The sequence below is a fragment of the Chinchilla lanigera genome, unplaced genomic scaffold (assembly GCF_000276665.1).
Source record: "Chinchilla lanigera isolate Chin_1 unplaced genomic scaffold, ChiLan1.0 scaffold00151, whole genome shotgun sequence".
In the NCBI taxonomy this organism is placed as follows: domain Eukaryota; kingdom Metazoa; phylum Chordata; class Mammalia; order Rodentia; family Chinchillidae; genus Chinchilla; species Chinchilla lanigera.
The window spans coordinates 1,677,224-1,692,343 of NW_004955552.1; the positions used below are offsets into that span (position 1 = coordinate 1,677,224).

Sequence of the window (15,120 nt, forward strand, 5' to 3'; positions counted from 1 at the left end):
AATGACAGGATCATGCATGATTCAATACTTTTCAACATAAAATTAAAATTGGTAACTCTTACCAGGTGCTTTTAGTGCCTGAGAATTTCCAGCTAATTCTTCAGACTGCATTTCACATATTTCACCAGATAAATGGTTTTTCTGTTCTTCTACCATTTTCCTCCTAATATCTGCCTTTAGAATAAAAATGTAAAGCCTGAAATAATTTTTCACTTCAACAGTTTCTATTATACAGAAAGACAAGTTTAATTAGAGGGAGCCACATACCTCTGAATATATTGTCAGTTTAAGTGGTAAATCTTCAACTTTCACAAAGTCTTCTTCATCAGACTTTTGACTTATGTTACCAGATTCTGCTTCCTGTAAGATATATTATATTTAATTTTAAAGGTGCATTCTATCTCTGGATCTAAATCTAAGTTTTCCATACCAAGAAACAGATTGATAAGTAAGTACACACAAGTAAGTCCATCATATTTTATTTTCTTCCATCTTCATACTTACATGAGTAAATCAGAAATCTAAGAGTTCCCAAGAGTATCTGCAGCTGTGAGAGCACATCACTGGGAGTTTTTGTTCCCCGTTAAAAAAAAAAAGCCAGTTTACACAAGATAGGCAACTAGAAGCAATTCTTGTTTTTTGTTTATAAAATATACCTGAGCTATACCCAGAAGAATATAAGTAAACATTTACAAACTTTTCAACTGTTGAGATTCAATTATAAACATGGTGTGAATTTAGTAATTCACTTCTGTAATAACATCAAACTGTGTTTTTCTTAAACTTGATTCTTTTCTTACCCTAGTTCTCACTTCTGACTTTCAAAAGTATAACTTTCTACCAAGTACCTGAATTACAAAGCTATAAAAAGGATAGTTTTTAAATTTTGAGATGGTCATTGTAATTCAATATCACTCTTTTGTTAAAATTTAAGTATGAATAAGAAATAAAAATGTTTTGACAGGTTCTAAACCTAAACACGAAGTAGAGTTTAGTTTATATGCACAAAATGTTAACCTGAAAATAAAGAAATATGCACAGAAATGAAAAGCAAAATTATGTGGAAGTACAAATGATACATACATAGTCATTCACTAGCACTGGAGATTCAGTATCAGGACTTCCAGCCAGTGAGCTTTCAGGAGTTTCCTGAGCAGATTTAACCTCTTTGACTCTAGGCATTAAGGTTTCAATTTCAGGTAAAGGTAACGGCAAAGGGTTAGGTTGTTGAGATGAATCAATAGTAGTATTTAAAGATTGCTCGTTTTCCAAGATATTGAGATAACAGGGCTTCACAGGAGAGCTATCTTGGTCATCTGTCATTAAAAGAAAGTCTTAACATCAGTGTAATGACAGCAGTTAAATTTATTCTCTATTAAATAAAAACAGTATGTATGAATGACAGCAACTGAAAGACACGGAAGATCCAAAAGAAAAGGCAGTTACAAAATTTTCTTAGTCAAACTTAGTTCATTAGACCCATCTGGAACATTTTAAAAATTAGATTCTGGAAACTTACCTGATTCCTAATCAGGATTTTTCAGGAGTAAGGGCCAGGAATTTTAAAAATCCCCCTTGTTTATATCTAAAGATGTTCTTGGCAGAATTTTTCAGTATGGGTAAATATCTGTCAACTTTTAAAATTGCTGTTTGCAGAAACAAAGCCCTCTTATGTTTTCTACAAAAGATTTACTGGGAGAAGAAAGATACACATCAAGTCCAAAGTACCTTCAAAATTACATTAGCTAGGAATTTACTTTTTTTTAGGTGTACACACATAAAAGATACTTTAGATAATCTTTAAAATGAACATTTATTTAGATTTCTTACCCTTACTAGCGGGTTCTTGTTCTGATGTGGTCTTTGTGTTTTCTGCTGTTTTTTCAAGCTCATGTTGTAGAACCTAAAATGAAAAATGTTTTAATAGCAAGGTCTTAAAATATATGTTATTATAAAAGATGTTATTATAAAAAAGATGTTATTATAAAGAGATGGTTATTATAAAAGAGATAATGTATGATATTATAAAAGATATGTTATAAAAGAAATGTGGTTTTTTGTCTAAGCTGAGAGCTTCAAAAAGGGAACTTAGAATATCTTCTAAAAGTGTTTCAAGGAGGGTTTGGTAGTAATTACAAGATGGTTGTGTAAAATGATTTCCTTTTCTTCTTGGACAAACTCAAAACAATTCAGAACTGGAATCAAGAGATTCCATATTTTTAAAAGTATTTTTCTCAGACTACCTTAAATAAAAGTAAGTACTCCTATACAGTAAACATTAAGTGAATGGGAAACTGAACTGTCCAGGAGAGGAAGATGAACAATGCGATGTATCTTCAGCAAGAGGAGGGAACAAAAACTGAGACTGAGTTTACAATTAGAAGTAGCAGATTCTAATAAGAAAGAAGTATGATGGTGAAGGGTTTCGTGATGAAAAGGGGGTGCGGGTGGTAGATGTTTAAAACTTTTTAAGAAAAATGTGGACACCTATGTTCTCATGCCCAACGTCAACAGAAAATGGGAAATTACACTTTAGAGAAACTAAACTAGGGAATGTCGCACAGGGGGGAAGGGTGGAATAAAAAGGGCACAAATCAGAATGTGGTAAACCATCATAATGAAAACGGTAGATTTAGTGCAAGTCTGCACAACGGTGGCACACTGTGCCTCATTTTCATATTTTGCTCCAGAATAGCAGTTTATATGATCCAGGCAGGAGAAGAATGGAGAACTTTTTCTTTGAAGAAAGAAACTAAAACACTCCAAAGACGACTAATAGATTCTGACACTGGGAGTATTTATCAGAAAGCTGCCTATGTACCCAAACACAGGGAAGTCCAAAGGGAATTCCAAAGAACCCAAACCATCTTTCAGGTATATCACTCTTTGATATAAATAGCCAAGGTTGCACAGATATTTGAGGCAAGTCTCCAGGTGGATAAGACACGCTATTCCTTCCATTACAGAACAGGGCATTCTAAGAAATCAACCAGAAAAAAAGTGTTTAGAAATGAGAAAGGTGGCAGTTTAAATAAAAATTTCTTATGTTTTAAGGCCAAGAAAATTTAATAAAATAAAATACAGCAATGACACGATAAAAGGGAAAGAGGAGAAAATAAGATCACCAATCCATTAGATCAAATAATATTAATTCCAGAAGGAAAAAAGAGAAACGCTGGTAAAAATAAAATTACTAAATTGCAGGATGGGATATAAATCAAAAAGACCCACTAAGTAAATGAAAAAGACTTGTAACAATGCACATTATTTTAAAATTTCAGAACTTCAGGGGGAAAATGCTTTTGGAATAGGGTGGGGGGAAAAAAGATACAAAGGATGAGAACTAAGAAAGACATGGTAGATCTCTATAGCAACACTGGGAACGAGAGTAGGAAGCAGTGCTTTAAAAGACTTGAAGGAAAATATTTTCACCTAGGCATGGTGGTGTATGCTTGTAATCCCAGCATTCTGGGAGGCTCAGGCAGGAGAACTGCAAGTTCGAGTCCAGGCTGGGCAATTCAGGGAGACCCTCTCTCAAATAGGTCCAGTTATTAGTACCACTGAACCAAACCAAATTTTCACCTATGCATTCTGTTTTAGAGAGTTAAGGATATTCCTTCAAAATGAGGTAGTAAACCAAAAGAAAGGCAAAAGACTAAATTCCAGAAAGAGAGATCTGAGAAGGAACACAGACAAAATGTGATTCATATAGGTAGCTATTTAGCAGGTCTAAAGAACAGCCAAATCTAGAATGTAGCAAGAAGGTGCCTCCTGGGGGTGGGGGAGCAGGGGAATTTAGTTCATAAAGAAAATTCTGCTGGGAGGTTTATGCAGTGCCTGGAGGATACAGCAGGAAGTTGGGTGTATGCTCAAAGAAAATAAAAAATTAAGAACTACTTTAAATTCAGGAGAAAGAGGTACAAGGCTAAGCAACAATATATACTTGCCCCAGGAGTCAGTAATATTTACAGTTTGGTTAAATCTAATTATTTGTATATATACAGATTTAACCAAAAGACAGACACATACACATTATGCAGAAATATGGAAGGGTAAACAGCAGAAGAAACTGTACAAAGGGTTGCCTTGGGAATGGAATGACATGAAGGCAGAGTGGAAGTGATTTTATTTTTGTTACACATTATTTTCATTAATGACTAGGGAAAAATATAAAGACTAATAACCCTTATCTTCTAAAATATCTTACGAGTTTTACAGGTTTGTTACACAAATATAAAGTGTTTTCAAGTTAAACATTACTAAATATAAAAAAATCAGCACCTCGGAATTCTCAAGTTTTTTGTTTTTATTAGCACGTTTGCAGAACATAATTACATTCATCATGGGGAGTTGGTACATGTACCTAACACATCGTAATTCTTTTCAGATTCTCATTAGTATATTAAACATGATTTGTATTCACAAAAGAAAGAAAGACAAAAGCTGTAAATGTTGCTGCTTTTCAGAAGGCTCTTGCTTTTAGTAGCTGAAATGAGCCCGGTGGTAGGTGTGCTGCCCTGCATTGGAATACCTGATGTTCATTTTCTTCTGTAGTTTCAGTGTTAGCTTGAAGTGAAGTCTGGACATCTACAGGACTCTCTTCAAATTCTTCTATTTCTTCATCCTCATTCTCATCTTCTCCACTTCCATAATTAGTTAAAGCCTGAGTTTCCGCTTTGGACAAGTCTGAGTTGATTGAAACACAATTTTTAGTAAATTTAATCTTTTTTTTTTTTCTGAGGTGAGGTCTCTCTCTCAAAGTCCTGAACCCAAGCAATTTTCCCACCTCAGCCTCCAGAATATCTGGCACTATAAGTATGCACTGTTGTGTCTACATCATTTAATCTTTACAATGAATAGCTACCATGTATTGCATGCCATAGGTGCTTTACATATAATGTCTAAAATCTTCAAGTCAGTAAATAAAGTACTAGAAACTGTGGGGCAAAGAGGCCAGGTAATTTTGTCAGGATCATCCTGGAACTCAAATAAGAGTTTGACAATTTGGTATTTATTACAGACCTCCAAACTGTTTTCAATAAGGGACATACAAACAAATAAGGTATAAACGTGGCATACAGCCTTTACACTTACTAATTGACATTGGGCATCCATCACTTTCTTCATCTTCCTCTTGATCAGAAATGTCAGATCTCACATTTTTGGGACCTTCGGCACTATACACCTCAGATGTCTGAGTCTGCTTAACTGTTTCAGTTTCATCCTTGTCCTGGTAGCAAATAACCTGAGTAACTAATTCCTTAAAGTACTTCAAAATGGTATACAGTAAACTCTTATGAAAGTAATGATCATTATGCAAGAAAAATACAAAACGTCATTTTTGACAGTCTACTTAAAAATGTTTTTGGAACTGGGGATTGAACCTAGGACCTCTGTACTGAGTTACATTCTTTTTTCTACTTTTTCATTATGAGACATGGTCTCACTAACTACTAAATTGCCCAGGCTGGGCTTGAACTTGCGATCATCCTGCCTCATCTTACCAGAGCACCTGGATTATAGGTATGTGCCTCCACACCCCACTAGTTTTGTTTTTAAAAGAAAAACATTCTTTCAGAACGAAGAAGTCTGATCTTATAAGGTAGAAACTATTAGGCTTATTTCATATTTTGTTCTAAAAGCATTATTTATAGGCACAAATTAATCAACACATACTTTGTCTTCATCATCAATCTCTCCAACAGGTGAGCTGTGACTTCCTTCAAGAATCCTTTTGGCCTGTTAGCAAATAAATTAAACAGAATTTACCAAAACATTTAGGTAATTCAGTAAACTTTAATAAGTGTTGCTTCTGTTTTTAAAACTATTATACAAATACTTTCTTAGAAATATAAAGTCAACTATTTTAATCTTAATTAATTATTACTGCACTGGGGATTGAACCCAGGACCTTTCATTACATCATTTCCCCAGCCCCACCCCCACCCCATTTTTAATTTTTTCTTGAGACAGGGTCTCACTAAGTTGCTAAGTTACCCAGGCTGGGCTGGAACTTGCTATCCTCCAGCCTTAGGCTCTCAGAGTGCTAGAATTACAGGCCTGTGGCACTGCCCTGTAGTTGCCACATTCTCCCTCAATCTTTAAAACCGAAAAAACAAAAAGTAACACTCCTCACTTGACTACTTGCTGGAAACATGAAAAGCATCTAAAGCTTACAAGACAGAACCAAAAAGCCTGCATTTCCTTCTCCTAAACTCATCCCTTCCTTAGTGTTCAGCCTCAGTAAACAACAGTTGACTGATCCTCATTCACAAACCAGGAAATTAGGAATCAGCCTTCGTTTAGTTTCATTATCCACATTCAAATCATTAGAATGTATTACTGACTGAATTATTAAAATGTATCCACTGCTGCCTACCAATCTAAAACACATTAGCTTATCATTTTTTACATGGATAATTTTAACTCTTTTTTTTGAGACAAGGTCTTGCTATGTAGCCCAAGCTGGCCTTGAATTCAAAGCGATCTTCCTGCCCTAGCCTTCTGAATGCTGGGATTACGGGGAAGCATTTCAACTCCTAAAACTGGTCTTGGGACTGGGGAATGTAGTTCAGTGGCAGAGCACCTGCCTGGCAAGTGTGGGGCCCTGAGTTCAATTCTTGGTACCAAAAAAACACCCCCTCAAACCCAAACTGGTCTCAGTGATTCTATCTGTACAGGATCTGTTGAATACATTAACCAGATAATTTCTTTTAAACTGCACACAAGATTACAACAGGTGCCTTTAAAATTGGGAGATTTAAAGAAAGACATGGTCCTTGTCTGGCCTTCTAACTTACTCTCTTTAAATTGCTTTTTCCTTCCCAGATTTATCTCATGATGGGAAGGAAACTGCTCTACAAGCCCTGGGGCAGATGGGACCAGCAAATCAGAAGTGCAGCCTGTGCATGCATACTTCTTTGGTTGCAGGAGCCCCAGCCTGACCTTATACAATGTGCACCTCTCAGCTTCCAGCTTCTGTCCTTTCCCTATAGAATCTTAGAGCTATTCCACTGGGGAAGACTGTTTTCTAGCTGTCTTTCTGGTCTGGCCAAACCAAGAATAAATTCCTTTCTTGTCTCTGTATCTGTCTGTGCCCTCTCCCCATGACCAGACCTGGTCTGCAAGGACCACCAGAGTCAGGCCTCTGATAAAAAGATTATGTAATTCCTCTATTTCAATCTTTTCCATGGGTTTTCATCATGCTGAAAAGCAAAAGGAAAAAGAAAAAAAAAAAAGATGATGGGAAAGGAAAGGAGATCCTTACTGTAGTTTCTAAGGCCTCATAACTTGACCTTACGTATCTTTGTGCTCTCATGTTCTACATTCGTACTATTATAGATAGCTCAGTTAGGTAAAAACTGCCAAGCAGTTAGAATGAGACCTGTCCCAAGATAGAGTCAGAATAGCGAATGAGGCAAACCAGGCCTGTGGTCCAGGCTTGAGTCGATAAAAATGAGGCAGCAAGATGGAGACATGATGGTTAGGCCTGAGAGCCACTCCAGAGATAAACAACAGCTCAAGCCTGTACTGTAATGGGCACCATTTGGTCCAATAAGCTTAAGCAATGTAACAAACACATAGAAACAACGTAATCATCATGTCAAAGGATGACAAGAACACTGACTCTGGCTCCTACCCCTTCCAGAAATGCCTTTGTTCAGCTCCATGCTATCCACCCTTAGTACACATCTTGTTTTCCTACAAAATCAGTTATTAGCTAAGTAACGGTATTGTAATCTTATAAGTTGATTGTAGTTTGACCCAAAGTAACCTTTGATGTGATTTTACTGTACAAAATACCCCAGACAAGTCTCAGTGGCAACTCACTTTCAGGACCCTCCCCTGCCGCCCTGCCTCTCAGGAGCTTTCGCTCAATAAAACTTTTCCCACTGTTAACATCATTTGTCTTCAGCTTCATTCTGTGATGTCCTGAGACACGAACTTGGCTTATTTGACAGGAGGGCAGTTACTCCCCTGTAACATCACCACTGCACTTCATGTTCTTCTGCATCCATGTCCTTTTCTGTTTTCCAACTGCTCAGTCCTGTTTCAGAGTCATTACACACGTTTTTTCACATGAAAAGTTCTTCACCTTCACTACTCTGGTTTTCCTGTCTTAGCTCGTATTTCACCTCCTCTAAGACGCTTATGAGACTACCACTCTAAAGCAGTTCGAAAGGTGACTGCCTTCCAATAATTTATGGTATTTTGCTGTTTTCTTTTCCTTAAACTTTTAGCAATGACTGAAAGGAACTATGTCTAGAATATAAACATTATGAAAAGTACAAAGCAGATAGCTTCAATGTGTTTGTACTCTAAGGAAGAAAGGCTATCTCTTTCAGTCTGAGTCTCGGCTTGCTTTCCCTCCATAATGAGACAATCAAGAAAAGAGTGCAAGTCTAGGAAAAAAGCTTCCTAATTAGCTTTATACTGAGGAGAAACAAATTTTCTATTTCACAAGATCAAAAGTCATTTGCCAGGACAGAAGAAAATGACACGGATGTGAAACTAAATTCCTAACCAATAAACAAAGGTATTTGCTGGCTGGGGCGACTCAAGGTGATATATACTCTTGGAGACTCTACGGGGGCTGGCAATGGCCCTTGCAGGCACTTGGTCAAGGACTGGATCCCAGTTCACCCCTCCTCTTTAAAGGCCTGAATAAGTGACAAGAAAGTGAAGTGGGTATCTGACAACGTACATTCAGCATTGCCTGCATTGCTAGTCAACAGCCATTACTGTTACTCCTGAGGTTCTTCTTTTCTTTTGTCTGTTTTTGAGACAGGGTCTCACTAAGCAGTTCAGGCTGGCCTTGAGCTTACTTTGTAGCCCAGGCTGGTCTTGAACTCACAACGATCCTCCTGTCTCAGCCTCCCAAATGCTGGCATTACAGGCACGTGCCACCATGACCAGCACTCCTGAGATTCTATTGTAAAACATACAGATTTATAATCTTTTTTGTTTTTGTTTTTGGGGTACCAGGAACTGAACTCAGGACCTTACGCTTGCCAAGTAGGTGCCATGCCACTGAGCTATGTCCCCAGCCCCTGATTTATAATCTGGTATTACTAAAATAACTACTTCTACTAAGATCAAAGATGACTATAGTTATTAATAATGACCAAAAACTATATTCATAGGTTAAGTATTCCTAAATACAGAATGGGTGTTATTTACCTCTTTGGCATAAGACTGTATCACTCCAGCTGCTTCTATTTTCCTTTTGCATCTCTGTTTAACAGTTATACTATTATTATCCAAATCTTGCATAAGCTTAAAGAAAGCCAATTCATTAAACAGTACTTCAGATATCTCTACAAGAAGATCTTCTCCACAGTCTTTCAGTTTTCTGCCTGCAAATTTTGCCAGTGAATCCTATTCAAAGATAAAATGATTTTGAGGTCATAGAAACTTTAACTGTTACGCTAACAGACAATTAAAGGATTAAATTATAGCACTTACCTACTGAAAAACAGTATTATGAAAAACTTGAAACTAATGGCTAAGATTATTAAGGAAAGGCAAATATTACTAAAAAAATTACTATATTACTAAGTAGAAACCTTGCTAATCCTGTGTCAAGAGTGTGCACAAGAGTGTGCACAAGGGAAGAATACATGGTCATCCATAAATTTAGTCCCTATCTAATAGAATCTCTGGGCACAAACGAAACAGGGGATGCCTAATCACAAAAAAGATCCTAGAGAACATATACATGGGACAGATATATACCACAGTAATAGTCATTAAGTGCTGTGAGAAAAAGATACAAGTACTCCACATCTAAAGGATACTATTACAGTATTTTTAGTTTCCCCCTTTATATTAGCCAGTCATTCTAATTTAAATTTTTTTTCAGAGTAAGTTTAGAAGTTCAAGGTGAAAGACAGCATCATCAAATGAACAAGTCTCCTGTATTCTACAAGCTGCTACAAGACCACTTCCTTTTCCCTGAAAAACATGTACTATATTATTCAAAACACAGGCAAAGAACTATGATGCTTCGTGTCCCATCACCCAAAGACATTATCTAGTTTAGCTGTGGAAAAGAAGTGCATATGTATGTAGAGTGCCCTGTGGGACAAAAATCTAAAGGAATTCCCAAGGATAAAAGAAGACAGTAATATATTTTTTAGGTATAAATGACAAATATATATTTTTTATTGTTGTGGGTATTTCCTCTGATGTATTACAGTAACAGCTGCTTTTGACCTTGCTTGATTTCACTGTGGGACGTGGTCTGAGCCCTACACACCCCCTTTCACCTCAAAGGAACAACTTGTGTACAGTGACACAGTTGGCTCTGGTATGCGAGTTGGGCTGGATTTGCTCCCAAATCATTTTCTTAGGATTCTGCTCCTTGTTAGGCTCCCCAGGGAAAGCATCATAGTAACTCTGTCTGTGGGAGAAGCCAAGATTTCACCCTTTTCCAGTGAACTGGCACATGCTGCCACTGCTGGAGATAGACCTTCGCTCATCAGGGTTCAGGTTACAAAGTAAAATCACCATCCGGTTTTGCATCTGTTCCAGAGGAACATGACTCACCAGGCCAGTGACAACTGTTCCTGGGCTGTTTCTTCAACATCTTTTTCTACCTACAAAGAGCCTGCATCAGGATGTTTTTTGGCATTAATGATAATACCAAAGGGAAGATTGAGAGGGGGAAACTATTTGTTGGCTTAGTCAGAAATTCTTGCTGAGGACAGCTGTCCTCTACCAATTTTCTCTCCTTTTCTTCTCCCTCTCCTCTTTTCCTTTTTTGGCACCAGAATATACAGTTATTGGTTAAGACTCTATCACTTTTTCAGCAACCACACAATCAGCTTCTAGTGGAGTCCAAGATGAGCATGGTATTTGCTTCACTCCATTTTGAATTTCTACCTGAATTAGCTCCTGTTTCAGTTCTTCAATTTTTTCCCTCAGTTTAGTATTTTCAACTTCAAGTTTTTTCTTTTCTCTCAATGTTGTCTACAAAATTGCTTTTTCCTTCAGAAAAGCAACCTGATGTTTAAGATAATAATTAGACCTGCCTCTATACCCTTCTTTCCAGTCTCTTTAGCACAGCCTCCCTGGTTGTTATTTTTACAGAGAAACAGGAGAAAATCAGAGGCCGACAGCAACTCCAGAGCAGATGAACAGGCCATGAACAGGACGCAACCAGAAGCCAGTAATCTATAGCTCATGAAAAAAAATTTAGTATTTAGGTAGTACTTAATGTAAATTAACTTTTATTCTTCATGTATGTGCCCTTATGAAAAAGAAGAATGGAGCTGAGGTAGGAGAGCATCACTGGGGCAAACTACACACCAAATGGATTATGTCACAGAGAAACCCAATGAATTCACTGATTAAGATGTTTCCTAAAAAAGAGAAGACATATGCAGAGCACAGGACTTAAATGGGGTCAGGCTTACACCTCCTGAACACTAGGACTGTCAGGAAAGTGCCAGTCCTAATCTTTCATTTGAATTTAGTGCTGTTTTCAGGGCCAATCAGAAAATGCTATTCCCAACACTTTATTTACATATGAGACAGACAAATTAAAAGTTCCTGGTCCTTCATGTACATCTGGGGAGAGGACAAGCAAGTTTTTCTGACAGGTCAATCTACATCTGGCATGAAGCCAAATGAGTTTTGCTAGGCCAACTATCCCAATGCCACAGTTACATGGGGCAGGGGCCAATGCAGGTTTTCTGGATATAAAGCCTCTTTCCCTTTACCCTCCTGGTGGCTGTGAGCATTCTTCACAGTATGCTCTCCTCTGCATAGTGCACTTTTTCCACCTTTAATAAACCCACACACCCTTACTTCCTTTGCCTTGTGTTTTGTCTGATTCTTTGTTCAGGAAACCAAAGACCTGGAAAGAAGCCCTCAGGGACATCTATTTGGTAAAAGCCTGAAAAATAAAAGCAGTCAAATTTCCTTACACTTAGAAAAAAATTCTATTTCCAAATTAATACTTTGGAATCTATCCAGAAATATGTTAATAGTAAACAAAAGGAAGGAAGGCCTTGATTCCTAAAAAAAGTACAAATTATACAAAGAAATAATTTCTCTTTCAAGCAGATTCTAAGATTTATTTCTTCCTTTAAGAATAAACTAGCTAGTTAAATTAGCAAAATTACATTCGTCTAAAAGTTGTCTAGGGCTGGGGATATAGCTCAGTGGCATAAGCGCCTGCTTGGCAAGTGCAAGGCCGCGAGTTCTATCCCCGGTACCGCAAAAAAAAAAAAAAAAACGATAAAAGTTGTCTTAAGGTTAGGGCTAGGGGACTGAGAAATCTCAGGATAATATAACAAACTGTCATGAACTATGTGGCCTAAAGAACAGACTTTTTATTCCTTTCAGTCTTGGACTCAGAAACACTGCAAAACAGTTGCTGAACAATTTTGCTTCTGGTGTTATCTTCTTTCTTGTGGAGGAATGATGTCCCAGTCTGTCATAGCAGGGAGATGGGGATACCTTCTCTCTCTTCTCTCCCGAGTTTATAACATAGGGCCTCAAGCACAGCAGGCAAGCATTACCCAAGCTGTATCCCCAGCCACACTGGGGGTGGGTAACTCTGTTGTGAGGCACTCTCCTGCACACAGCAGGGTATTTGACAACAGGCCTGGTCCCTTCGTGGTACCTTCTCTCCCTTTTTCCCTTCCTGTCTCTATCTTATGTGCTAGGACAATAAAATGTCTGCAGACATTGCCAAATGTCTCCTGGGAGGCAAAATCTCCCCTAGTTGAGAACCACTGCTTTGACATACTGTTACATACAAATGCAGAATGTCAAGCAGACAAGACATTACTGAACTTGAGGGACAAATGCCATGAAAAACAGCATGTTTTGTCAGTCACAGTTATATGATGAAACAAAGACCTCAGTATATAATACATTTAAAGTAATTTGTTAGGTCTCAGGCCCAAAATGACCACATACTGCACAATAACGTTTTAAGGTTATATACTGTGTACATTCATTATGGCACAAAACTGTTTCCAGAACAAGGCACACAGCATAGCTGGTTACCTTTAGCCTAGAACCCAAATAGTATCAAAAAAGGAAACATTCTTTAAAGACTTTCCAGCCTTCCACTGAGACTTTATTTAGACTAGAACTGCCTTTCTTAAATTTCCTTCCTAAGTATTTTACATAATTAAACTTCCTGAGGAAACACTGACTACCTGAAAAGAACAAGAAAAACATTTTGCAATTCCGAAGTAACCTCTAAGAAAAATGCAGAATACCATGACCATCATACCTCCACGAACCGCAGGAGTAACTCTTGAGTACACAAAGATGTCCACACTCCATACTCCATGCAGAAGCCTACAGGCACTGCCTGCCTTCTCATCTGTGGGAGTAATTCTCTATGTCTGCTTTACTCTGCCTACTACTTCTCCACTACCACATGTGTCTTCTTTGGTTTCTATTCTTGAAGACACAAAAAGAGCAAGGAGGGAGGGCCAGTTCCTCATAGTGTCAGGACCCGGCTTTCCACTAACAGAGAATATTAATTACTAAAGGCTGGGAATGGTAGAAGGAAGAAGGGATGGAGGAGGTCAGAAAATAGGTACCAAAACACAGAAGCTGGGCATGGTAGTGCAGGCATACAATCTTGACAGTCAGAGGATGGAAAGTTCAGCCCAGCATGTGAAACCCTTTCTGAAAATATAAAGGGTGGGTGCACTGGGGATGTAGCTCAGTTAGAAGGCCCTGTTTCAATCCCAGTACCACGGGGGGGTGGGGGGGAGGGTAAAAATACAGTTAGAAGTTCTAATGTCAGTTGTACAATGAGATGACTATAGTTCACAATGACCTAGTTCTAATGTCAGTTGTACAATGAGATGACTATAGTTCACAATGACCTATTATATACTTTATGAAGATCTAGAAGAGCTTGAAGGCTCCAACATAATGAAATAGTAAGGACGGAGAAATGCTAAATACCCTGGTTTGATCACTACACACTCTATATATAGCAATTTCGTACTATATGCTATGGATATGATCTCCCCAAATTTTTTTTGAGGCAGGTTCTCACTGTGTAGCCTAGGCTGGCCTTGAACTCATTGATCCTCCTGGCTTGGCCTCCCGAGGGCTGGGATTACAAGCGTGCACCACCACGCCTGACAATATGAACAATTAATACATATTAACTGTTAATTTTTAAAAAGTTACTGTTAAACCCTAAAAAATTTTTATAATTGGTAGCTGGTTTCTGGTCTGTAAAATTTTCTAGGGTCATAAACATTACTAGAGAAAGTCACAGAACACTCATAAACATTTTTGGGCTTGAAATGTTCTCATTGAGCAGGAGAAAAACACAATCAATAAAGTTTTATTAGAGTTAGAGATGATTAAATTAAGTTACAGATCCTGGCATAATTTTTTTAATCAGCAAAGGAATAATCTAAAAAGTTTTAAAATGCCATATCAAACACATGCTTAAGGGACATATTTACTTGAATAAACTGTATAATGCCAGAAAATGGGGGAAAAATACAAATCCCGAAACAGTACTTACTGATAAGGCACCCAGTATAAACTCTTACCTGTAATATACTTCCAAGCTGTTTGTGAAAGAACTTTACAAACTCCTTGCTCTCATCGTTTTGCTGGGTGAGGGTCAAGACCATGCGTCTTACTGAGGTGAGAAGTTGAGAAGAGCATACTTCATCCATGTGCTCCTAAGAATAAGTCAAACTGGTCAGAATATAAACTTACCTATTATTTTAAACATATTAACCTACATAATATAAAATTTAATTTTTCTTGCATAAATGTTTCTCATAACTCTTAGATATACATTAGGAAAGATTTATTCATAAGAGCAGCCACACTGAGAGAGTTGGCAGTTTTGACCTATCACACAAAACAACGGCTAGCTTGCTGCTTGCTGCCTTCTGCCTCCTGCCTGCTCTGTGATGCCCCTCTGCCTTGGAGCCAGCAACTATGGGCTGAAACCTCTACAAACTGGGAGCTACAATAAACCTTTTCTCCTTTAAAAAAAAAAAAAAAAAAAAAGGCCAGTATAAACTGGCTGACATGTCTCATCAACTCCTTTCTGTATGAAGAACTACCCATGCTGTAGTTTCCATTTGTCTGCATTCCTGTCTGTAATAACTA

The 15,120-nt window shown here is 37.7% G+C and overlaps 1 protein-coding gene across 10 annotated transcripts in view; it reads right to left on the reverse strand.

Annotated features, from left to right (window-relative positions):
• Pcm1 (pericentriolar material 1) overlaps positions 1–15,120 on the reverse strand; it is a 93,426-nt gene that overhangs the window by 1,747 nt on the left and 76,559 nt on the right. For 9 of the 10 annotated variants that reach the window (XM_013508601.1, XM_005412198.2, XM_005412197.2 and 6 more), the window contains 9 exons: positions 14,547–14,681; positions 9,181–9,378; positions 5,677–5,739; positions 5,095–5,230; positions 4,532–4,686; positions 1,831–1,903; positions 1,084–1,316; positions 268–360; positions 63–174 (listed from right to left, as the gene is read on the reverse strand). In XM_013508601.1, coding sequence (XP_013364055.1) covers positions 63–174; positions 268–360; positions 1,084–1,316; positions 1,831–1,903; positions 4,532–4,686; positions 5,095–5,230; positions 5,677–5,739; positions 9,181–9,378; positions 14,547–14,681 — 1,198 coding nt within the window. Of the gene's footprint in view, positions 1–62; positions 197–267; positions 361–1,083; positions 1,317–1,830; positions 1,904–4,531; positions 4,687–5,094; positions 5,231–5,676; positions 5,740–9,180; positions 9,379–14,546; positions 14,682–15,120 lie in introns of those variants that run through there. The other variant, XM_013508600.1, reaches the window with a different exon arrangement.